The sequence below is a fragment of the Diplodia corticola genome (genome assembly GCF_001883845.1).
Source record: "Diplodia corticola strain CBS 112549 chromosome Unknown scaffold4, whole genome shotgun sequence".
Classification (NCBI taxonomy): domain Eukaryota; kingdom Fungi; phylum Ascomycota; class Dothideomycetes; order Botryosphaeriales; family Botryosphaeriaceae; genus Diplodia; species Diplodia corticola.
In genome coordinates, this window is record NW_017971483.1 from 183,232 (window position 1) to 205,107 (window position 21,876).

General features: G+C 58.8%; 5 protein-coding genes across 5 annotated transcripts; 1 reads left to right on the forward strand and 4 right to left on the reverse strand.

Annotated features, from left to right (window-relative positions):
* Window positions 1-886: 886 nt before the first annotated feature.
* BKCO1_400063 (wd g-beta repeat protein) lies at window positions 887-6,321 on the reverse strand (the record flags this gene model as incomplete). The annotated part of the gene is made up of 5 exons (XM_020275728.1): window positions 887-4,293; window positions 4,341-5,266; window positions 5,334-5,642; window positions 5,715-5,838; window positions 5,910-6,321. 5 exons carry the CDS (start codon window positions 6,319-6,321, stop codon window positions 887-889), a joined length of 5,178 nt encoding a protein of 1,725 aa, XP_020134227.1.
* Window positions 6,322-9,322: 3,001 nt separating this feature from the next.
* On the reverse strand, window positions 9,323-9,697 carry BKCO1_400064 (uncharacterized protein; the record flags this gene model as incomplete). Its single annotated transcript, XM_020275729.1, has 1 exon — window positions 9,323-9,697. The coding sequence occupies one exon, from the start codon at window positions 9,695-9,697 to the stop codon at window positions 9,323-9,325; it is 375 nt and encodes a 124-aa protein (XP_020134220.1).
* Window positions 9,698-13,841: 4,144 nt separating this feature from the next.
* Window positions 13,842-15,371, reverse strand: BKCO1_400065 (mt-a70 family; the record flags this gene model as incomplete). The annotated part of the gene is made up of 1 exon (XM_020275730.1): window positions 13,842-15,371. One exon carries the CDS (start codon window positions 15,369-15,371, stop codon window positions 13,842-13,844), a length of 1,530 nt encoding a protein of 509 aa, XP_020134221.1.
* A 1,003-nt stretch (window positions 15,372-16,374) lies between these two features.
* On the forward strand, window positions 16,375-17,601 carry BKCO1_400066 (mitochondrial carrier protein; the record flags this gene model as incomplete). The annotated part of the gene is made up of 2 exons (XM_020275731.1): window positions 16,375-16,554; window positions 16,612-17,601. 2 exons carry the CDS (start codon window positions 16,375-16,377, stop codon window positions 17,599-17,601), a joined length of 1,170 nt encoding a protein of 389 aa, XP_020134222.1.
* A 732-nt stretch (window positions 17,602-18,333) lies between these two features.
* BKCO1_400067 (uncharacterized protein) lies at window positions 18,334-21,243 on the reverse strand (the record flags this gene model as incomplete). The annotated part of the gene is made up of 2 exons (XM_020275732.1): window positions 18,334-20,036; window positions 20,091-21,243. 2 exons carry the CDS (start codon window positions 21,241-21,243, stop codon window positions 18,334-18,336), a joined length of 2,856 nt encoding a protein of 951 aa, XP_020134223.1.
* Between the last annotated feature and the right edge of the window lie 633 nt (window positions 21,244-21,876).

Genomic DNA, 21,876 nt, shown 5'->3' on the forward strand with positions numbered 1-21,876 from the left:
TCCCTTTTTCCCATTGTCAAGTAGCCCCAAATAAACACCTTTCTTTCGCTGGTCCAGTACAAGAATCCCCTCAACAAAAAGGGGTCGGAAGAGGTGAGAAAGCTGTTCGAACACACAGATCAATAGTATATTCAAGGAAAGTTATCGAATACGCACTGCAAATCAAATTTGAAGAAGAAGTAGATGGAAGAAAAGTTGTCGTACCAGCCGCTAAAACATGAGAAATGAAAAAGTACAACAGAAAAGAAATCCGCCGAAAGCAAAGATAAGTCCAAACTAGTCGTGAAGCGAACAAACTGTGAGTGCTTCGAAGAGAAGTTTCCGAAGAAGGGTATCAGGTATCAATGATGATGAATGGTAGGATGGAAAGTGCCAAAAAAAAATTTCCCTTCCGCATCCAAGGCAGAGAATTGACGTTCGCGTGTGTGGGTGTGGGTGTGTGGAGATGGTATATATCGAGCTGTGCTTTGCTTCTCTCGGAAGAGATGTACAAGCACGAATGAGCATGTTGGGGCCATGCCTAGATTATATAATGCTTTTCCTTCCGCGAAGAACTGAAGGGAAGAACCGAGAAAGCTTGCAACAGATGTTTGGCAGAAATGGTCGTTAAGGGTCATCTCAGTGGTATAATGGGTTAAACTCGAGCGCGAATGCTTTTTTTTTGTGGGGGGGAGGAGTTTTCGTGACTTTGTGTATCAGGGACGGTTTCCTTTCGGGTGAGGGTAGGACAAGCGGGAGAATCGGAATGAAAGCTGAGACTAGTTGAGGGCTGGCAAGAGATGCTGTCCCAGCTGAAAATTGGCGGTGGCGTGTGACACGGCAGCACTTCAGCTGAGGGCTTGACCCATGCGGCCACCCACGCGCTAAAGACGGTTGCTCAAAACGCTCAGATCATACCGGTAGGACTCTCCATTGGGACGACGCCGGCCTGAATGGAGTCCGGCGGCATGTTGGCCCTGATCTCCCGCGGGTGGCGCATGTACCCGCGGTCGTTTTGGCGGCTCGGCGCATATGGGTCGGGCGGGACGACCTGCTCCATCATGGGACTTCCCATTGAAGGAATCGGCGGCGGCGGAGGTGGGATTTGATCGAGGAAGCTCTGAGTCTCGCTGAGCGGCGACTTGGTACGCTGCACCTGCTGGTACGAGCTGTTGGAGCGACTGTGGCTGAAATCGAGGCCAGGGATGACCGTCTCGTAGGGTGAAGGCGCAAAGTCGTTGGGTGGCGACTTCGCTCGCGAGCGTGAGGTGCTCCGCATGCGCTCAGTCACACCGCGAAGCCTGCTACCGATGCTCTCGCTGACGGAGCCGCGACCGCGACGGTGCATGGAAGGTGAACCGGTATGCGGGCGCGGCGGTTGCGGCGGCGGAGGCGACATATGCGACATATGTTCGTTGACTGGATAGTCGACTGGTGGAGGCATAGCAGGGGTCGTCGTGCGGCCATTGGGATTCTCATCGATGGCGATGTTAATGACACCGCTTCCGGTGCGACTGTGCGAATGAAATATCGGCGGTGGCGGTGGCGGCGGAGGAGCGTTCAAATGCTGCAGCTCTGCGAGAAGGGGAGGGTTCTCCTTCGCTTCAGGCTCACCAACGACAATTATCTGTTCGCCGTGCAACGCCTCAGCGATGCTGGCCGTGATCGGTGGCGGGCTGATCCGCTTGTTGCCACTGCCGCGGCTGCTGGCCGATCCTCGCCTGGTGCCGTTGATGTGCTCCGGAGGGGCGGAAACCGAGCGCTGTGGACTCTGCGGTCCTGTCTGACCAAAGGTAGTTGCGGGAAGCAGGGGCGCCACATCGTCTTGGACTTCTGTGTTGTTGTCGATGTTCACCTCGATGATGTGCTCGGGGATCTGAGGCACGGCAGGCACCTCATCACGCTCAGGGTCAGAGCTCATGTACCTAGGATGACGCAGAGCCCGTGGCGTCGCGGGAAGTCCAATTGGCATTGACCTGGTCGAGGTTCCAGTGGTATGTCTGGGGTTGTAACGCATCATCTCGGGATCGACGGTCTGGCTGCGAGGCAGGCCTTTGTCGCTGTGAGAGGACATGGGTGGCATGGCAGAGTTAGGTGAGTTTCCCAAATCGGTCAAGGAGCGACCGTAGATCGAGGGCCGAGACAGCTCATGCGGGTGCGGAATCACCGGGGCAGAAGGCCTCCTGGCTAGGGACAGACGACGCTCCTCGAGCTCACGGGCAGCCCGTTCCTTCTGAGAGAGGATCTTTTGCGCAGCAACGGCGGATCCGGACGTGAAGTCCGTCTGCAGTTTAGGCATGCGTTGGCGAGAGGCCTGGCGCCCGGTGGTCATCTCTGGGGACTCAGGGCGGATGCTTGTGATGTCCTGCTGGCTGGGTCTGCGGCTCTGTGACCGATCCCGACCATGGCGGTCAGGTGAAGCTTGTCTCGACCTTGCACTGGGACGGCGACTCGAGCTTCGCTGGCGGGTTCTGACGGGAGACTTCACGATCTCGAAAGCACCGTCATCGTCGCCATCGCTCTTGTAGAAGAGTGGATCCGAAGACATGGGAACAGGGGAGATGGGAGAAGTGCGACCTCTGTCTTCTCCGCCGGAACGACCATCTCGGCTTGCCTGACGGCTGGCCGCCTTGCTGCCGACGTGTCCGTTCCTGCTACGAGATCTGCGCTCAATGGACTCATGGCGCCGGCCAAGCTTTGAGGATGATCTGACCTTGGACGTGCCGCGAGTGTTGCTGCGGCTGCGTCCGCGCATGGAAGCCACCGCAGGCGAGGCGATCTTGTAATACCGCTCGTCATCGTAGCTGTCGTTGTTTCCGCTGTTGTTGCCACTGCTGTACAGAGCGGCTTCTTCCGGGGACATGGGGACCGGCGAGGACGGGGAGCGTTTGGCGGGCTTGATGTAGCGTGTGCCGGAGCGCCCGCGAGTCTGAGACTCTTCGCGGCCACTTTGCCTGCTGCTCCTTCCATTGCGGTCCTTGCTGCCAGCACGAGAACGGCTAGCCTTGCGCGTGTACTTGGCCTCCCCCAAGCTGCTTATGTACTGATCGATGCTTCTGACCTTGGAGCTCTTGATACTGTTGCTCGTCAGTGGGGGGCTAAGCTCGGCGTTGCGACCAGCCAAGAACCCAGACTGCGACGCGGTTGAAGGCGCATCGCTGGTCTCGACAGTGTCAACCACGTCCAGATAGAGGCCATCGGGCTTTCTGTCTCTGGAACCGTTCCGGTGGCGTGATTCCTGCTTTAGGTGCTCGAAAATGCCATGAGCAGGGGACGGTAGGGCATCAGCTGCCTTCTTCTTCGGCTCGACCGGGGTGTACGCAACAGCACTGAGCAACATTGGTCCTTCATCTTTCGGCTCCTCCTTCGGCTCCTCTTTCGTGATCTCGATGCTGGGATGGCGAGAGTGGACAGAATCTTGGTCGATTCCGAAATTGATCTCAATAGACTCGGGTTCCTTCACCGCAGTTGTCGGGAGTGGTGTTTCGCCACCAACGGTTGGCGTCTCTTGGATGGGAGTTCCTCTCGTGTAATCGGGCTTGGATGGGAAGCGCCTCCGACCGTAGCCTCCTGGAGTCGCGGTTCTAGCGGAGGACGGCTCCCTGGCACTCCTACCCGGGTGCAACCAGTTGTTTCCTCCACCAGGAGAAAGCGCGGACTGTGCGATAGGAGTGACACCCATCGCAGTGCGGTCGCCGCCAGCAGAAAGTGCACCGCTGGCATCGTCGTTAAAGCTGGTGAAGAGCTTGAGGCCAGATTGTTTGACGCGGTTCGGGCCGGCAGAAGGCGGGGAAAGGGGAGGGCTAAGCTGGGCCTCGTTCTGGGCTTGTTGGGCTCGGTAAACATCATCTTGCGCCCGAGGGGATGTCCAGGGCTCGGTGGATTCCATGCTGGTACAATAGAAGCATCGGACTGCAAGCTCGGGCTGGCGAGTAGTGACTGCAACCTCACCCCACTTCCTGACCAGGAAGGATTGCCGCTGCCAGTCGTGAGGGAAAAGGAGACAAGTGAGGAGCACAGCTTCGAGGTAGTATTTGCGAGCAACATACACCTCGACGGCTTCGTTCAACTCACCGAGGCCAAGGAGGAGTGCGACCGCAGGATGAACGTCGCCCTTCTCCAGCAACCTCTGTACAAACGCCTCTCCAACCTTCTTTTGCGAGTTCTGACCCATTGAGCACAGAGCAAGCAACATCCAGTCGGAAGACGTCATCGACTCGGAGCCAATCATAGAAGCCATCAAGTCGGCCCCGTTATCACCAAGCCATTTTGACAACAAGACGCTGCTTCCTGAGCCAGCGGGATGACGACTCACTGATGAAATTAGCTGCAATCCAACGCTCAGTGTCAAGGAAACTTACGCTCTTCGCGGACGAGCATCTCAATGTCGTCCTCCCAGCCAAAAACCACGCTGAGCATTTGCTGTCGGAGCTCGTCAGGAGTTTTCGCCGCGCCTGGCTGCGGCATTCTGAAGGGAACATCATTGAGTCTGGCTTTTGTGAAAGGGAACAGATCCGTTTCCGTAGTGGTTGCGTCCGTGCTTTCTTCTGGACTTCGAAGCATTTCCTTTCGGAGTGATGACGAACCCTTGGAACGGTGTCTCGAAGATGCGTAGGAGGAGCCCGAGCGGATAGACATGCTTTCACGGGCTTTGTAGGAAGAGCCAGACTGCATAGAAGAGCCGGACGAGAAGACGGTTCCATCCGAGCGTTCGGAAGCTCGAGAAGACGGCTTGTCGTAACGGTAGAGGTTTCTCCGCGATCCGCCAGACGAACGGGAGCTTGTAGAAGAACCACGGCTCGACACAGGGCTGAGCGGCCCGACGCGATCCCGTCGTTCCTCCTCCAGCTGGTCCATCTCTCGCGCAATCTTCTGCAACGGCGACATGGCGGCGGCCCCCTCGCCCTCACTGCTCTCATCGAGGTAAACTGGTAAGGCCGGAGCGGGTTCTTCGTTCCGTAGCTGCATCTCCTCCTGCATGTGCTCTTCTTCTTCTTCTTCTTCTTCTTCTTCGTGGTAGTGATGATGATGATGATGCTGCTGCTGCTCCTTCTCTTCAATCGAGTTTGGCGGCGAGGGGGGTGCATTCGCCGGCACATGTTGGACATTGGCGACTATTACGGGGGTTTGATTTGGGTTGATGTCGTATTGTTGAACGGTGTGATTGCGGCCCAGGGTGAACAGAGCAGCACCAGGGCCGAAGTTGGCGATGGCCGAGACGCCCTCGATTGTGGGGACGAGGTCGTACGTGACTTTCTTAGTTCTTACGTCCCAGGCGTAGGTGGCGCTGTCATCAACATTAAGCATCAGCACCAAGCTTCATATGATTTGCACGCTACCGAGACAGGTCTTACCCTTCCGAGTACTGCACGATGCGGCCGTTTTTGGACCAGCCGAACCAGCACGGGCCAGATTCCCTGTTCTCGGACCGATTGAGAATCCGGATCACGCAGGGCGGGTCGCTGCTCGGCGCTTTGGGCACGCTCCAAACGCGAAGATCGCCGTCGCATGTCTGGGTGGCGAGCATCTCCGACTTTTGCTTCGACGAGGAGCCATGCCACGCCAAGTTGATGATGGGCGACGGCTGCTTCGGCGTGGTCAGAGTGTGCAGGATGGTGAAGGACGGCTGCAGCGTGACGATGAGGATGGACCCGTTCTGGTAGCTGTAGCCGCCGTTAGCGAAGCAATCCTCCGGTGGGGGCGGGCGAGCCGCAGGTCAGAGCTCCGGTGCATACCCGATCGCAAAGGTGCGGCAGTCGGCCGCAGGCGCCAACGCGGTGATGGGGTCGAAGATTGTGCGCGCCGAGATGTGCTCCGAGGTCGAGGGCTCGAAGAGGATGACGTTTCCCTGCGAGTTGCCTGGTGGTGGGCGTTAGTTCCGGGGCGCATGACAGCAAGCCAACTGCGCGCGACATGGGGTGGGTGCTCACCGAACGCGACGTTGCCATTGCGCATGAAGGTTGCAGCGTTGATGGACTCGTAGGCGGCGAAGCGCGCGACCTCTTCGCCGGTGAGGAGGTCCCAGACAATGGCCGTGTTGCCGACATCGTAGCTCACGACCAACCTCCCCGCGCCCCTCTCGCTAACGTTGTCGACGGCGATCCACGACACGTCCTCGCGGTGCAGTGTCAGGCGGCGCTCGATGGCCAATGTGTCGTGGTGGAGGCAGAGGATGACGTTCCGCTGGGCGTACAGGAAGAATGCGGCGGTGGCGGCGCAGGGCTCAAACTCTTGGGCCTTGGGGGTTATGCTCGGCGCAGGCGGTGCGAAGGAGGACTGCTCGTCACGCCGCGAGCTGCTGCGCGACGTCGACCGGTGTCGACGCAGCTGGCCGGCGGACATGACGGCGGCGGGTGGTGGTGCTGCTGCTGCTAATGGTGCTGCGGTTGCGAGCTTGGGTTAGCAGGCGCGGACGGGGGACCATCTAGCAGCGTGGGTGGTGGAGAGGAGGGAGCGAAATGCCAGAAATAGAACAAGCCTTGGGGCTCGAGGGCGGCGGCGAGGCCTTGTATATCGTGGTCGGGGAATTCCAGCACGTACCCTGTGGCTCGCACGCGTCTGTGACTGTGCTGTGTGTGGACGGACTTGCATGAGCCCGCTTGGTGCGGGCAGGTACGGCAGAGTGCGGCTTGCAGCTAGCTTGGGACAGAATAAGAGGGAGAAGCTGCACCGGGGGGCCAGGCCTGCAATGAGCGCAAGTCGAATCAATCGCCGGCGCCTATCTGGTACTCGGCAGCCACTCTCTCGTGACCGCACGACACCAGGGGTCTTCTTTAAAGAGAAGGCGAGGCGTCTAATAATCGCCTGCAAACTCTGCAACCAACACCATCTAGCGGTCGACGGATGCGCTGGGGCGAGCGGCAACTGGGCGTAGCGTTGCTCCCGGGCCTCCCACTGGGCCGCATGAGAGGCGGTAACACGGTGATCCGGACGTGTTCCACGCGCCGTGCCTCCAGTAATCCGCTTCAATCCTGGGTCGTGTGTGCTGCGAAGACGCCAAGCCTGTGATTGTCGGCGGCTACACAGCCTATCAGAGTTTCGAAACACGCCTGCTCGCGGGACGGCCACGCTAGGTGCTGCCTTTCTGGAGCTTGGGCCCCCCGCACCCTGGCCGCCCGCCGCTAATTGGCAGCCCGTCGCCCGCCGCTGTGGCTCTGCTGCAGGCACGTCAAGCCATGAGGAGCAGCGAGCCCACGCCAGTCCCCTTCTTTCGCGCCCAGTCGCGCCGCTACCCCAGCCGTGAGGCTCGACAGACGATGATTATAATAATCCCTCCGGCCGGGCGCGCGATGAAAGCTCCGGCGCCGCTTCGCGCCTCGCGCCTCGCGCGCCGCGCGCGGTGGCGCAGCCGCTCACACGCAAGCACCAGCACCCAGCACATAACCACCAGCCCCCAGCACCAGCCAGCACCAGCCAGCACCCGCCAGCACCAGCCAGCGCTCCGCCGGCCCGTCTTCGCTACCAGCGAGATGCGCGGTGAGTCGCACACAGGTCGATCGTGCCTGCGCCGCCTCGCATGTCGGTCACCGTCATCCCAACCTCTCTCGCGAGGCCCCAGCTGCCCTTGCCGGTTTTTTACTCGTTCTCACTCCCAAGCCCGCGGGCTGGGTCCAGCCAGCGTCGCTTGCACCATGATCTGTTCCGCGAACTGGGCCTTCTCTCGCTTCTCCATGCCCGCTGCCCACATTATGTGCTCCACGATGCCGTTTTCTTGCCGTCCACATGCCGCATGACGTGTATTCTCCGGGCTGAGGCGCTGCCTGCTGCTGCCCGGCGCCCAACGTAAACGCCCACCACGGCCACACACGAGCGTGATGGAATAATGGAGCCCCCCTCGCCATCTTGCGGTGAGAAAGACGTGCGCCAGAGCCGCCCGACACATCGCGCCCAGCCAGCCATCGTGCGCAGACGAATGTGAAAGGCAGGCAGGCAGGCGAGGCGCGCGGCGCGACTGGGGGAGCGGGCCAACACTTCTATTTTATGCGAGCTGGGATCGTACCAATTGATATCTTCCAATCCGCGCCTTGTCCGCTGCACTGCCAACTGGCCCCTCATATTGGTTGCAGCAGAGCCAGCAGCAGGTAATCAGGAACCCGGTCCGGCGATCGCCTCATCGGACTGCCGTCTGGAATAGAGCGCGCGCACATCCTCGCCCAGCTCCAGCCGACTTCTCCTTCACAGGAACGGACGGGCTCACCCTTGTGGATCCTGCGTGTTGTGTGACTTGCAGCGAGGCCAAAGCGTCGCGCTGCGGTTGGGCAAGCGCCGCGGGCGCGGGGAAGGGGAAAGGAGCGGCCGACTGACATGGCGCGTCGCCAGTCGGGCACGAATGAGTCGTGCGATGGGGGCTTTTCTGCCTCATCGCATCACCAAAATCCTCCAGCGGACCCATACGAGGCAATCATCACGGAGGAACCGAACGGTGCTGTTGCGAGTGTTGTGTGTGATATCATCTGCTTTGCATTTCACAGGGCGTTAAGCGCCCAGGCTAACGACTACCCTGCCGCCACGCCTCGCTCTCTTCCCGCTTCCCCTTCGAGCGCGTGTGGGCTCTCTCAGGCGGCTTCCCTCATGCTTCTGGAATTTCCTCCACGCTACTGCAGATGATAAGAGTAGGCATGTCGCTCCGGAATCCAGTTCTGACAGCGGCTCGCTAGCCGGCCATTCATGGGCGGCCCCCCCACTCCCCTTCTTCAGGGCCCATCCCTTGGTTACTGCCACTTTAGGCAATGCTTATGAACGAAAAAAGAAATAGAAAAGGGCTGACGCTGGCGGAGCGATCCAGATCGTCAGCTATGGCCCGGGAGCCGCGCCCCGGGCCGGGATGGTTGCAACGAGTGCCAGCTGTATCACAGCGGCAGCCTCGGTTTATGCAGTGCTGCTTGTGTGCGTGGCGCGAGGAACAATGCGCGTCTCGCCGGGTGTGCGCACGTCGCAGACAGCATGTCGTTGGATGGGAGGATGAATGTGGCAGCGCGCAGCGCGCCATGCGTCGGTGTGTGTGTGGTGCTGCCGCAGTACAAGTGACGTCCGCGTCTATACTGATCACTGTCGTGTCGCGCATTGCACGCTACCATCTAGAGGCGTGCAACGCGCCGACTCGGCGGGCGTGGCGGCAGCTAGGGTCGTGGTACTGCATGTTGCGAAATGAAGAACGGGGTATCGGATGGGGTATCGTAAAGAATCGGAAACGCTCCGGAAAAGTAAGACCGAGATGTTGGATAAGGAATCATCCTGCGGGTTGAGTCAGCCGAGCTCGGGATCTGAGGCCCTAGGGCCGGCGAGCCGGATCGGGAAATGAGTAGCTTACCTTGAATATCGATGATGTGAGAATGCCGTCCGCTCACTCGGCGGGCTTTGCAGGCGACTCGCTGATGGGGCTCATGGGCTTGGAAGGGCGCCTTTGCTTGGAGCTCTGCTGCCTGGGCTTCTTGGGGCTGGCGTAGAGCGGCAGGAGGGGCTGTGCGACCTGCTGGGGCATCTGCGGCATCCGGGGTGGCGCTGGCGCCTCCTCGAGGAAGGGAGAGCCGCCGAGCAGGTCGTCGCCGAACAGATCCTCGTCGCTGATGTAGGAGCTGGGCGTGTTGTTGCGATACGAGCCGGTGCCGAAGCTGTTGCCGCTCGGCCAGCTGGGATAGGCGCACGAGTAGCCCGACGGCGAGGAGCCGGAAATGTCGCGAGGCGAGCTCGAGAAGGTGGAGCTGGAGTTGGAAGCCATGCTGAAGGTTGAACGGGGAGAAGAGGATGCTGAGGACGGCGTGATATTCATAATGTCGTAGACGCGTAAAGCAGGGCGGCGCGGTGCTGGAGCGAGGCTGTGGCAGCAGGCGTGTGGTGGGCGGAAGTGACCAATGCAGTGGCGCGGGCGGTGCTCGCGTGGACGAGTGGTCAAGGGCGGCGTGAATGTGATATAGGCTGGCGTCTGGGTGTGAAGCACTTGAGACCTAATCATGGGGAGGAGGCGCGTGCGATGTATTATATCAAGAGAACAAACACGGCGACCACCCTTGCCCACCCTGGCCCTGCCGGCGTTGCTTGCTTTGCCGGGGGGGTCTGTGTGGCGCTGGCCCCGAAAAGCAAAATTCGGGCCAGGAGGGAAATGCGTGCGCTGTTTCCGCTTGCGCTAAATGGGGCGGGATGTTGGTCGGTGCTCACCGCTTCGCCGCGCGTGGCCAGAGCTTTCACCGCCCCGGCGGACGCTTCGCATATGACTCCAGTTGGCTGCGGAATGAGGATGACTCCTCCTGCCTGGCCACGTCTCACACGCCCTCAGCAAGCAGCTCTGCTGGCACAACGCAGCTGGCCTCCTGCCGGTGGACTGCCAACTTTCTGCCTCCGGCAAGGCGACCAAGCACCGGTGCCTCCGGCGGTATTCTGGGTGGGGGTGCTGCGACGATGACGACGGCGCACAACAAGATCTCAATCTCCGCCGGTCGGGTAGATACGGGGCTCGCGCCGCGCTGCCTTGAACGAGGCGTTGCGCACGTATGGAGCTACGGAAACGACGCCGCCCTCGCCCACCGCGCTGCGGAGCCCACGGCGTCACAGCAGGCTGAACTCGACGGCACCTGTTGCCATTTGCCCGTCAGCTTTCCCATCCCCAGGGCCAGCTGCGCGTTCCGCCGACGGCAATGCTCGCCGCTGCGCACACCCAGCTGGGTCCAGGGTCCAGCTGCTCCATTTTTCCTGCTCTCTCGGTGCGCCGGCGCGGGACGGTCGCACGGCGGGCCCTGGGCTGGAAACCGTTCCGCGTCGCAAGCACGACGAGCTGCGGAGAAATTATGGATACGACGCTGCTCGCGGCCTTCTGACAGGCGGCATTTGCGTTTGATCGCTGTGATCAGCCGCGGCCGGGTGTCGCGCAAGTGCTCGCAGGCAGCTGTTCATGAGGCACCCTTCTCGTCGAATGTTGCCCAAACACAACGCAGCACCGGTCTGCCTTTTCCGATAATGATTGCCGGGGGGTCCCAGGCCGCCGCTCCAGATGACAGCCGGCGCGTGGGTTGAACTTCGGTTCCAGCTTTGACAACTCGCTTGGTGTGGTTGGCTGGTATCGCCGCCGGATCAAACCGCCGCTCGTGCGCTCGTGGCGCGGGCTCTGCCTCGGGCGCCCTAGCCGTCCCTTTGATGCAGAGCATGCCGCGGCGAGTTTCAAAAAAAACGTGGCAGCACGCGGGCGCTCTTCTGTCCGCCGCGCCCCCCTTCACGCCAACGAATTCCAGAAGAACCTTATTGAAGCTGGCGCGCCAGCCGACGGACGGCGCAGCAGCCGTAGGTAGCTTGCCATCGTGCGACAAATTGCGCGGTTACGCAGCAGCACGTTGCAGGGTCGATCGACGGGGATCAGCAAAGGCGGTCGGGAAGGGGACGATAGCCCGCCGCCATCTCCTCCTATCCGATAGTCTCACCTCGAGAGTTTTCGGTTGCTGCGGCTCTGTTGTTTCGCCGTTTTGAGGCAAATGGTGGAGACACGCTCACTGAGCGGAGATGAAGCATTGCGATGCCGTCATACGAATCCACAAATACGGTGGGCCTTTAGGGAAGTCCGCCACCCCTGTCTGCGGCACTTCCGAATTCTACAACACCAGTCTTCTGGTGTCGATGTTTCTGCAGGACGGTGATCCGGAGCATGCAGATCTGCGGCCGGTCAGCCTCCGCCGCCCCTTGGGAGTCTCCTGTCCCTTTTCGCACGGACTGCACAGCAGTTGGACCCCTATCGCCATCAGCCCTAAGACCCTAATGGCGACACCCAGAAGGCCATTTTCGGAATAAGCGATAGTCCGACCGTACGTTACATGCTGAGTGGAGAATGCTAAGCATTTAAATGGGGACTTTCGGAACGGTAGCACGTAAGTCGCAGGGGGCCCATGGCGGCCACCTGCTCCCTAGCCACAGTTGACGTCACTTAGCGCTTCTCTCGGGAATGACTTCGTCCTGCTGGACTTTTCCGTCAAACTAGCTGTCAGTCTCCACAACCACGGCGGCGATTTCTCGCGCGTGGGGATGATAGCTGCCAACAACTATCGCAGACCTGGGGGATTTGCGACCGGCAAACCTGCCAGCTTACTGGCTGACGTCTTTCAGGGCCCAAGGAAGCGCCTCCGGCGGCTACTTCGTCTCCGCAACACAATTCCGGGGTGGCTGGGGGGCTGACTTGGACGAATGAGCTGTCGACAAGGAGAAAGTCTTTTCAATTCCCTCCGACCGCGTCAAGCGAACCGACGCTTGCAAGGCCCACGACAGAACAACCGAGCGGGAAAGGAATCGACCTTTGGAAGAAAAAACACGCATCTCTGTCTGACGTAGGTAGTCTCCTCGACTCGCGCCAACGCCCTCATCGTTCCGACCAGCGCTTCGCACGACTTCGTTCCATCGCCGCCTTCTCGTTTTAAACTTTGGGACCGTGGCCTTCTGTGGCGACCACGCGACAAACGACGACATGGCAGCTTGGCCCACGGTCCGCGAGCAATGTCGCACGGATTCCTGAACCAGATTCACACTTTAGACGTTCGAGATTGTCTCAGGATGCAGGCCTGGCGTCTTTGGTTGCGCAAGCGCAGTCTGTCCGGTCGGTTGGTTGTTTCGACGCGAACCGCCAAGTTGCAGGAGGAGAACGTGGCAAAGCTCATCAAGCTCGTAGATTGGCGCAGGACCCTGTGGCGGTCAGAGGCGAAAATCCACTACGTAGTGGATGACGCCGCCAACGTGCTTCACATGCCAAAGGTTGCCGTTGCATTACTCGCGTTTTTCGAAACGGGGAGGCACGGTCCACGGCTGTTTGACCGTCGTTTCCCATGGTTCATTAAGCGAAAACAAGAGCGGTAAGGAACATCATACGAGATGGACTACATGCGGCGTCAAACATCCCCTTCCCTTTTTCATGCAGCGTGCACGCTCCGTTATGCGTTCACGAGCCACGGTAACGGCGTGTTCTCTGCATGGACAATGCGCTTAATGTTTGGAACATATTTCTCTCCAATTGCCAATCCTGTACACCTCCATGGAGAACAGGGGCTCAGGCTCGTGTATGTGGGCATTAGGGGGCGAATACGTCTTAGAGACTCAGCTGGGCGGGAAGGGATGAGGGAATGGGAGTCATCGCCCATCAGTCCTTCCTGTCGAACTTCTCGGGCGGCCCTGTTCGGTGCGGGAAAGACAACAATCGATCCTCCGTCACCCCAGAACCCTTTCGACACCCAGGTGCAGCGGTCGATCTAAAAAAAAAAAAGAAAGAAAAAACTGACCCACCTACAGCTATCGAACATACGTACCGAAATCCCGTATCTGGATGGTTTGTACAGTTTGAACACTCGCTTCTACATTCAGAAATCTGCTTTGACTACTCACGGTAAAAGGTCGTTCAAAGCTACGTCGGCATACTGCTTCGACTATCCATGCAAAGGATCGCTGTAGGTAAATTCCTTCCGTAATCCACTGTGCTCTGTTCTACTTGGCGCACGTGTATACAGGTCAGGACCGCTTCTAGACGCCGAGGATGGAAGCGTGGTCAACTGTTAACGCAATGATCGAAAAGTGGCGAGTTATAAGTATATACTAGCGAGCATTAATTTCTGTATGTCGGCACTGTTCTTAGCGGTAAATCAAGCGTAACACGAATACAGCTTTCTTGAATCTTAATTGATGGGATCACGATCAGGGTGTGAGGTCACAGCCCACCCGTCGAGTCACCCATGTGACGTCACGTGCGGCACGTGACCTCTTTACAAGTAGATAGTCCTTCGTTGCGGCCTGACCTCCGCAACCCGTACAACCTCTTATAACCAAACCAACTCTTTGCTCTTGGAACCGTGACACAATTGTCGATTCTCTACATACTGAGGACAGGCGTGAGGAGAAGATGGCTACTCTAGAGAAGAGGCCTTCCTCTTCTCGCCGACCTTCTCCAAAGCAGCCGGCTTCTCCTCACTCCTGTCCTCCCCCGCGGCGACCAAGTCCCGCTGGGACAGGTACTCCTCCCCATCCCACTTCTCCACCCCCTCCCTCTTCTCGCCGTCAGCCAACCAGTACCTGTCCCAGTTGAACTTGATCGCCTCATTCCCCCAAGTCCACCATCCCGCCACGGAGACCCGGCCAAAGATCTCGAGAGCCGTGTACTGGCCCTCGGCCTTCCGCCAGACCTTCTCGATGACGGGCTTCAAACAGGGCTTCACCGAGTGTAAGTCTGGCACCGCGGCAATCACCCGCCTCTTGACAGGCCAGTTGCCAACAGGCGGCCAGCGGACACCAGGCTTGTCAGGCGCCTGGCCCAGTAACAGACACTCCCATGGCTTACGCCAAGTGCTGTCTAGATCGATGACAGGCGTGCCATCAACTGTCGTCTTCACCCACACCCATTCCTCGACAAGAGCGACCCCCCACCTGGCAAAGAGTCCCTGCGGACCAAGCACGTAGCTGCGCTTTTGTTCCGAGTTAGTGACCCAGACACCAATGAACCCTCCACGAGCAATGCGCGAGTCAAGATCCATCCTGTCGAACATGGTGTCCATTCCGGTGACCGACCCGAACGTGTCGTAGAAGCCGGTCGCCTTTGCAGAGGCGTTAGACCACGGAGGGTCCATGATGATCAGGTCGAATTTCTTTGGGTGATCATGCTCGTTGTGCATGTACTCCACAGCTCTGTGTAGATCCCGGCCATTTTTGCAGTCTCCCAGGATGACGGTCGCAGCGGGTGGGATGCGGAATCTCTGTGGCTTCCCGTATGCCGGCGTTTGCTCTCCATAAGCCTTTGTCTCTCCGCGTCTCTTCATATCTTCGGCGGTCTCATTGTCGGGAACGTATGAGAGTTTCAGTGTAGTATCGTGGGGATTGTGGAGAAATCTATGGAGGTCTTGAGGGAATGACGGCGGCTCATCATTGGGACCTTGACTCTCTGCTTTGCGGATGTGAGGGTAGCCTTGCACAAGGAAGTGCATCAACTTGGCGGGAATCTTGAGCGCTCCGACTCGATCATCAGTAGTACCTGTGTCAGAACCGAGTGCAGAATCGCGTACCGTATGACCTTTATCACCATTGGGGTCTTCGTTTTCCTGCTCCAATACCTGATCGCGGAATGGTTTTGCGACGTAGTAGCGGTCCTCGCACCAGAGCTTAGTCTTGAGAGCGGCTTTGATTTGATCGAGAGCATCCGAAACGTAAGGCCGGATCTCTTCGTAGACCAACTTCATCATGGGAGGAACGTTCTCTTCCATCGCCATTCTTTTTTTCTCAGACCTGCCCTTTGGAATGTTGTCGTAGGGTTGGAGCACCGGCTGACCCGAAAGCGGGTGTGAAGTGTTGCGCTGAAGTTTCAAGACTTGCGCGGCGGCGATGGATCCCGGTATGTCGACCAAGAAGACGGTGAGGTCTTTGTTGTTCCAGATGATGCCGTACATGATGATGTTGGACGGATCTACCGTGACGGCGGTGGATGTGTGTCGGAGGGCTGGACGCGACCGGGACGGGCTGAATGAGGTCGCGCTGATGCGTCGTGGCGAGGCGCGGAGTGGGCAAGAAGAGCAAGAAAGAGGAAGAAGGGTGACCGTCGGCGCGATGGCTGAAGGAGTGGCGGCAGCTGTCTGAAGATGCAGCTCTGAGGGGATGAGGATGAAGATCGAGCGAGCGAACACAGAAGAAAGAAATATAAGGTGGAGAGGAAACTGGGTGGTTGCGAAAAGATCTCGTGGAGGCAGTCGCGCGCGTCGTCACTGCACTGCACCCTCGACTGCACCGCAATAGGAAGCGAGATAGGCAGCCATGCTCAGAGCCACAATCGATTACGGTAGGCGCGTCTGGGGGCAAGCAGTAGGTGCGAGCACCATACGCGACTTCCCAAGAAGGCGAAGAAGAGAGAAAAAATTTCCTAAGCTGGAATTCCCGGCGCGATGTGGTTAGAAAGCGGCAAATGCACTTCTAGTTGATTTTTTCTGGTCTGATCCCCTGCGACCGCGCACACACAGTGCTCGGCGTACGAGCTAGACCCCAGGGTTGGGGGGTCGATCAACAGTTGACCAAGCTTCAAGGCGTGGTGTTGAAGTTTTCAGCACGCGCCCAGCTCGGTCGGCGCAGCAAGCGTGGGCGCGCACGCGCGGTAGGGCCGGCCGGCTAGGGGCGGCTGACGGCTAGAGGGGTGGTATCGGGTGCGGATCTGGGCTCCGCAAACCGAGGTCTAATGACGAGCGCTGCAATGCCGCTGACCCCAAGCCCACCACATCGCCTTCACGACACCGCCCGCCATTCTACCATCACTAACTGCACCCCACACTTCCCCCGCAAAGTGTGCGCGCAGACCCTGATCGGATGCCAGAGCGCATCTTGTGCGGCCATGAAGAGCAGAACAATCCGATCCATCCCAACCAGACAGACTCCGCCCATACCGTCCATTCTCAACCGCCAGCGATGATTGCTGCCCACGTCGAAACCCACCGCCATGGCCGCGGTCCAGCCATCTGTCCCACCGACGATGATGCCATCGTGCCCCGCAAAGCCGCCGCCCAAGCCGGTGCCCAAAAACTCGACAAAAGGAGTTGGGAATACATGATCAAGAGCGGCGTCGCGGGAGGCGTGGCCGGCTGCGCGGTACGCGCCCCTCTCTACACTTGCAAGCGCATTCCCGGACTAACGGTGACTCTGCAGGCGAAAACCGTCGTTGGACCCCTGGATCGCGTGAAGATCCTCTTCCAAGCCTCGAACCCCCAGTTTTCGAAATACACCGGCTCCTGGACTGGCGTAGCCATTGCACTCAGAGACATATACCACCAGAACGGCGTGCGAGGCTTGTTCAAAGGCCATTCTGCCACATTACTACGAATCTTCCCTTACGCCGGTATCAAGTTCCTCGCGTACGAGCAAATAAGAAATAAAGTCATAAAGAACAGAGAGCAGGAAACGCCATTTCGAAGATTCATCAGCGGATCCATGGCAGGAACCGTCTCGGTATTCTTCACTTACCCCTTAGAAGTCATCCGCGTCCGCCTCGCGTTCGAAACGCGCCAGGACACCCGATCATCATTGTCAGGGATCTGCAAGAAAATCTACCACGAGACAGCGCCTGCAGTACATTCTGCCGGCAACCTAGCGGGAAGCTCGACCGTTTCTCGTGCCGTCGGAACGCCCGTGGCAGTCGCCGCGAACACGGTACAACACGTCACGCCGCGAACCGGCCTGGCCAACTTCTTCCGCGGCTTCACACCTACTATGTGGGGCATGCTGCCGTATGCGGGCTCCTCGTTCTTGACGCACGACACCATCTCCGACCTGCTGCGCCATCCCAGTATCGCCGCACACACGACGCTTCCGCGCACCGAGCGCGCCGACGACACCCGCGGCGGACATAAGCCGGCGCAGCTGAAGTCGTGGGCGGAGCTGACGAGCGGCGGCTTGGCCGGCTTCTTCAGTCAGACGGTGTCATACCCGCTCGAGGTCATCCGCCGGCGAATGCAGGTCGGCGGCGTGGTGGGCGACGGCCACAGGCTCAGCATGACGGAGGTTACGCACAAGATCTGGCTGGAGAGGGGCTGGAGGGGCTTCTTTGTCGGTTTGGCGATTGGATACGTCAAGGTCGTGCCGATGGCCGCGACAAGTTTCTTTGTGTATGAGCGCGGCAAGTACTACCTGAATATTTGAAGCGGGAAGGTTTAGCAAAGGCGTTTGAGAGAGAAAGGGTAACTTCACGGGTACATATACGGATTAGGGGCTCATAGATGAGACGTGAACGGCCGTGGGAATGGGATTGTTCATATTGCCGGTTTTGGCTATCCCTATGATTGAATGGTTCCTTGTTCAGCTACCTTTGTGATTTGTGCCTGCGTCAATGCACATCAACGTACCCACCTTTGTCCCTGTTCAATCCGGAGGAGATCTCTCATCACTAATACAGACGTGAATTCGATGCGAGCAAGTGTAATGAATTTGACAGGCCAGCTAGGTTTGAACTGAAGCAGACCAAGTGCTAGTTTAATGTGAACTCTGCTGCTCTGTGGACATTGCCACTCCAGAAAGACCCGTGCATTTAGGAGATGTTCTTTGCGAGATTAGACAAAAGGCGACGTTAGCCGTTAAGAAAAAGCTCGTCTTAGGGTAAGCATCAGCCCGTTTTTATTTGCCTTTGGGTTTCCCTTCCTTTTTTTCAAAGGTAATCAAGTTTTGTTGTTAAATTGTGTTCTCGACTTCTGTCATTACACTGCTGTCACCGTATATCAAATTGTAGAAAGTAGTACTGCTGCTTTAAATGTCTGCCTCTTTTAAAAGTATGATGTAAACGTGCTTGATGAGGAACAATAGAGAAGCAAAAGGAAAGCCTTGAAATAAACGTTAGACAACCCCTTCACCTTCATAGTAGTACCACCACCACCCACCCTACCAATGCCGCACAAAATACAACACATTCCTCTCCCTCAGTCCTCCCAGCACGCTCCACACCCTCTTCCTCTTGATGCCCTCCCTCCCAGCAATGTCGTCCAGCGCGTGCCTGCCGTCAAAGTACTTGAGCAGCTGCGGCCACAGGTCGCGGGCCTCCTTTTCGACGCCTTCGTCGCCGACGAAGCTGCTGCGGATGTGCTCGATCCAGCGCGCCTCGAGGGCGTTGGCGCGCTGCGGGCTGTATATCATGCGCGGCGCGTAGTCGTCGGGGTCTTTGGACGCGGCGTGGGTGTGGCCGCCGTGGTGGTGGAGGAGGCTGTTCATGTGCGAGCCGCCGCGGCCGGGGTGGTGGTGGTGGAGGTGGGACGAGTTGGCGTCGTCGGGGCCGATGCCGCCGCTGCCGCTGCCGCCGCCGCCGCTGTTGGCGTTGCTGTGGCTGGTGGTGTTGAGGTGGTGGTGGAGGTGGTGGCGCAGCGAGTTTGCGGTGCGCTGGGGCGTGTTGGGCGTGCCGTGCGGTATGCCGGACGAGGCGTTGGACGAGACGGTGCTGAGGCCCGTCAGCGACGTGGCCGAGTGCGAGACGTGCAGCCCGGACGACGAGGTGTGGTGCAGCGGCGAGTGGCGGTGTGCCGTCGGGCTGGTCGTCAGGCTGGCGGTGCCGCCGTCGCCTCGCGGATTGCTGGTTGTGCGTAGCTGGGTCCGCGAGCTGCCGCGGCCGCCGTCTGAGGCGGTTTCGCTCGAGCGCGGAGACCACTCTTCGCGGCGGTGGGTGTAGATGGGCGTCATAGGCACGTCGTCGCTGGCGATGGTGGCGCGGTCCGAGCCGTCGTCCGAGTGCAGCTCGAGCGCGGCGTGCCTATCCCGTGCTGCTTGCATGGCGGCTCGCGCTGCTTCTTTGGCTTCGCGCTCCATGATGGCAGCAACTTCGGCCTGGACCTCGGGAGAGACACGTATCCAGGCGAAGGTGCGGAGTTGGGTCACCCAACCGCCACGCATCAGCCAGGCCAGAATATCCATATACGCAGTGCGGTGGTCTTTACTGGGGATTATGGTGCCGTAAGTCCGCGGCGACTGGTTCGAGAGAAAGCTGAGCATCTTGGGAAGCGAGGGAAGCGTGGGAAAACGGGCTGCATATGCTGGGATGGCCTGAGGTAGTTTCCGCATGTCAGCATTGGGCGAGACAATGTAAATGTCTCGGTGGTGAAGTGGTAGGATGGCTCGCGCTCGGCGCCAGTAGATGAGATGTGCCGCGATGAACTCTAGATCCGCCACGGGGATCTTGTTCTGGAGAGCGAGTTTATGGAGTGACCTTGTGGGTTCCAAGTTGCTGATGTAAAAAGCTAGTTGTGCCGAGTGTTCTTTGGCATCGCCTTCAATCTCCTTGAGAAGGGTCTCCTTGTCTTCTAGCAGCAGGAGAGCAGAATGCGGGGTAAGGGCAACGGTGAAACCGGAGTCTGCTTCGGCGTTCTCGTCCGGGAGATTCGCAGTGGTCAGCCACAGTCCGGGCATCTGTGGTTCCGTGGGCCGAGGTATATAAGGAGTGGAGGGAGCCTGGGGTATTTGATAGGATGCGTCAGCCAGAGTAGCGAGATTGATGTGTGCAATCTTATTATTGGAAATAGCGTCGTAAATGATGGCGATGGCCTTTGCTAAGGGCGATGCTGAGATGATGCTGTGCCAAAGCATGGACATGGGTTCTCCTGGCCAGACAGTTAACCGTCATTCACAGAGGTGATTCGTTGCTCCACACTCACTGTTCTCCTTTGCCTTATTTTTTAGGTTGAGAATGATTTTGGATTCTCTCCATACATAATTGGTCTTAGCCTGCTCATACTTAAGGTCCTTCGCAAATTTGCGGATGACATTATCGTACATCTCGCCAGTTCGGAGCTGGTACTCCAATGCTGGAGGGTTAAGCACAAAAACAACATTGAACATTGTCATCTCAGCGTCTCCACCAGCAGTTGAAGCACTTTTCGCATCTGAGCCGGCATCGGAACCTTCGTCAGACATCCTATGTCCATATCCCGGCTCGAAGCCCGAGGGGAGGTCAATGGTGGGCATACCGTCTTCAGGGCCGTTCACGTCGACACCTTCATCTTCGTCGTCGGCCAGCGCACTTTCGTGGCCATCCGATTCATGGGCGATCCTGTTGTTCCACAAGTCCTCCTGGTTGGCAGCATCGCGCTTCTTCTCGCTTCTCCTCCTCTTCCTCCACGCGCCGTTTCCTTTCGCAAACATGGGATTGCCCAAGAAGCTCAAGCCCTCCATTCCCACCTCGAACTTCCTCTTGTTGAACGTCTTGCCCGGACACAACAGCTTCTCCAACCCCTCGGTCTTGAACCCCATCACGTTCTCCCATTCGGGCCCTCCATCGTCATGCGCGCTTATCCCACCCTTCTTCGCAGACGTTCCCGGTCCGCCCGCACCTCCCCTCCCCTCCTCATCCCCCAACCCTCTATCGTCATCGTCGCCGTCGTCCTCGGTAACATCCTCGCTCGCCGACCTCAAGCTCCTCTGCCCTCTGCTCCTCCCATCCCTCAAGCCGGTCCCCCTGCTCGTGCCTTTGCTCGTGCCCCTGCTGCCCGCCCTGCTCGCGCCCTCGGCCTCGGACGCCGCGCCTTCGGCCTCGGACGCGGCCTCGTCGGACGCGGCGGCGTCGCTGTTGTTGCCGTCGTCGGAGCTCCAGCTGCTGCTGGACGAGCCCGAGGTCGAGTCGTCGTCGTCGTCGTCGGTCAGCGTCGAGCCCGAGGTGCCGTACCACTGCGGGTGCTGGGGCGTGGCGTTGGCGGGCCCCACCGGGTGCGGCGGGTAGTGGAAGACCAGGCGCGGGCCCGACAGCGACTTGATGACGAGCAGGATGGCGACCAGCGACGGGTTGGGCGGGAGGATGTTCGGCGACGGCATGCTGCGGCGCGTTTCGGTCTTTCTCTCTCTCTCTCTCTCCTTTGTTTGCGGCGCGGCGGTGTGGTGGGCGGCGGGGAGGTTTCCGTTGCGTGTGCGCGCGTGCGGCGCGCGTTCTGCTCGTCGCGTGTTTGGGCGGCGGAGTGGTTCGTTCGTGGGAATGGGGACTCGGATCGCGGGCGTTGCGGATGGACCGCCGAGGCACCGCCCGGGAACTTTAAGTTTCGGTCATTGCTTGTTGAGGGGGCGCTTGGTGGTGGTGTGGAGTGCAAAGCGGTAGCCGCGCGAGAGCATGGTGGGGACCGAACTCCCTGCCTATGACGCCTGACGTTGATCAACGGCACCCCGGGATTTTCCCAAACGTATCATGGGCATCAATTGGCACAGCTGATATGTGGCTGCCTGCCACGGAGTGCTAAGGAATTCATTGGCTCTTTCGACTGGAAGACTCTGGTCTTTGATAATGAAAAATTGCCATGATCAGACAGTGCATTGACGACTGAGCGATTGGGGTGCTGATAGCTGAAATATTTGGAGATTTTTCTAGACGTAAACCGAACAGAGATTCGTCCTAAAGAAGACTCCACACCAACTGGGAGTGTGTCTGGGATTTGTGAAAGTTAAATAAGATTGGTC